The sequence below is a fragment of the Tupaia chinensis genome, unplaced genomic scaffold (genome assembly GCF_000334495.1).
Source record: "Tupaia chinensis unplaced genomic scaffold, TupChi_1.0 Scaffold000201_1, whole genome shotgun sequence".
NCBI lineage: Eukaryota > Metazoa > Chordata > Mammalia > Scandentia > Tupaiidae > Tupaia > Tupaia belangeri.
Genome location: NW_006159676.1, coordinates 2,881,906 through 2,884,399, shown reverse-complemented (window position 1 = coordinate 2,884,399; position 2,494 = coordinate 2,881,906). Strand labels below are relative to the sequence as shown.

The 2,494-nt window shown below is 48.8% G+C and overlaps 1 protein-coding gene across 1 annotated transcript in view; it reads right to left on the bottom strand.

Moving 5' to 3' along the window:
- TMEM221 (transmembrane protein 221) overlaps nt 1-2,483 on the bottom strand; it is a 12,539-nt gene extending 10,056 nt beyond the window's left edge. The window contains exon 1 of the mRNA XM_027771282.1: nt 2,458-2,483. Within this exon, the coding sequence (XP_027627083.1) occupies nt 2,458-2,483 (26 nt within the window). The remainder of the gene's footprint in view (nt 1-2,457) is intronic.
- Nucleotides 2,484-2,494: the final 11 nt, after the last annotated feature.

Below are 2,494 nucleotides of genomic sequence, written 5' to 3'. Positions count from 1 at the left end.
ATCCACCCCCATTCATCTGTCCATCAAATCCACTCATCCCCCACTCACCATCAATCCCCCATCCATCTGTCTACTCATCGATTCACCCTCCATTCCCTCTCCTCCATAATCCAGCCATTACATCACCCCATTCAAACACCAATCTCAGGACCAGCAGGTGGTGTGGTGACTAAGGTGCTGGACTCCCACATGGCTGACCACAGTTTGAGTCCCAGACCTGGCAGCTTGATTTCTCACTTTCCCTTTTTCTCTCTCACTGATTAAATTGAAATAATAATAATCAATGAAATGAAATAAACAGTTAAAAAAAGCCAACCTCATGAACAGTTACTATGTATAGATTCTTGCTAGATACACTTCTATTATTTTATAGGTCTTAAGGTTATTTGGGAGATGAGGAAATTGAGGTTAACTTGCTACTAAGGATAATAGAAATGGCCACCCCAAAAACTAACACTAGTGGCCAGCCAGGTGGTGTGGTGGTTAAGGCAGCTGGATCCCACATGGTCACCAATGTGGTTCAAGTCCCGGACCTGGCAACTTGAAAAACACACCAGGCACGTTTATGTGTGTGTCCCAAATCCTGAGATGAGAATGGAGGATGATGGATTGTGGTGTGACCATCCCACCGGGGTGTGTGTGTGGTGATTTATCACTTTCTCTTTGTTTCTATCTGTCTCTCTCCAGTGAATGGACACAACCTAAAGCAAAAATCTCTTAAGAAAAAAAAATTATTTATTGGCACCAGCAGGTGGCGTGGTGGTTAAGGCATTGAACTCCCACAGGACAGACCACGGTTTGAGTCCCAGACCTGGTGGCTTACTTTGTCACTATCTCTCTCTCTCTGACTGTCTCTAGTCAAATTAAAAAATATATAATAATAGGGGAATAGCAGGAGGCATGGTGGTTAAGGCACTGGATACTTCCACATGGCTGACCATGGTTCGAGTCCCAAACCTGGTGGCTTGCTTCCTCACTTTCTCTCTCTCTCTCTTTCTCTCTCTGTCAAAATAGAAATAAATGAATCAATCAATAAATTGTTTTAAAAAGATTGTATTTCCAAAAAAGTGAATTAATAAATACAAGTAAATAATTTTTTTAAGAGGTGTTTGCTATAGGGCGTGTGCGCTTGCCAGACACACAGAGACATAGAGACAGAAAGCGAGAAATCACCCCCCAGGGGGTATGGCCACGCCACAACCCCTTCTCCTCCATTCTCCTCTCGGGATCTTGGGCACACATGGCGTGAGTTTTAAGCCACCAGGTCCGGGATGCGAACCGCAGTCGACTACGTGGGAGTCCAGTGACATAGCCATTACGCTAACTGCTGGTTCCCAAGTAAATAATTCTTTAAAAATATATATAATAATTGGGGCCTGCTGGTGGCATGCTGTTTAAGAGTGCCGGACTATTTTCTTTTCTTTTCTTTTTTTTTGGAGAGGTTTTCACTATAGGGCGCGTGTGCTCACCAGAGAGACAGAGAGAGACAGAGAGAGACAGAGAGACAGAAAGTGAGAAATCACCCCCCCAGGGGGGATGACCACGCCGCAATCCCTTCTCCTCCATTCTCCTCTGGGATCTTGGGCACGCACGCACACGCGCCCAGTGTGAGTTTAAGCCACCGGGTCTGGGATGCGAACCTCAGTCACCTACGTGGGATTCCAGCGACATAGCCCTTACGCTAACTGCTGGTCCCAAGAGTGCCGGACTATTAAACCACCAGATCTGGGAGTCCAACTGCAGTCGACTACATGGGAATCCAGCGATGTAGCCGTAGGCCATTTGCTGGTCCCAAATTATTTATTTCATTAAAAAAAAAAATCATTCAGAATCTTTAAGTGGCAGGTAGGGAGGGACCAGCGAATGGCGTAATGGTTACATGGCTGGACTCCCACGTAGTTGACCATGGTTTGAGTGCCAGCCTGGTGGCTTAAACTCACGCCCGGCGCCTGTATGTGCGTGCCCGAGATTCCCAAGAGGAGAATGAAGGAGAAGGGATTGCGGCGTGGCCATCCCTCCTGGGGGAGGGGATTTCTCTTTCTGTCTCTCTGTCTCTTTCTGTCTCTCCGGGGAGCACTCTTGCCCTATAGCAAACATCTCTCTAGAAAAAAGAAAAGATAAAAGCGAGTGGGAGGTGGAATTGACACCACTAGGTTGGGGCGGGGGCGTTTCTGCCTTCCCTGAGCTAATGCACAGGATTCAGGAGGCAGATCGAATTTAGGGCTCCCTGAATAGCAGGAGGTACGGACTCTGGGGCCAGCTGATCTCGGGTCCTCTGTGAGGCTGTTTCCTCATCTACCAAACAGGGCTGACCGTGGTGGCTGCACCTGCTGTAAATGTTCCATAAATACAGGGCAGAGGGAGGGAGAGACGGAGAGAGGGAAGCGCGAGAGCCGCTGGAGCTGCCCAGGCCCTCCCAGCCCCCAGCCGGGTCTCCGGGCAGTGGGGCGCTCCTACCTGCTGGGGCCGGGTCCCCGCGCCATCTCCGCGCTCA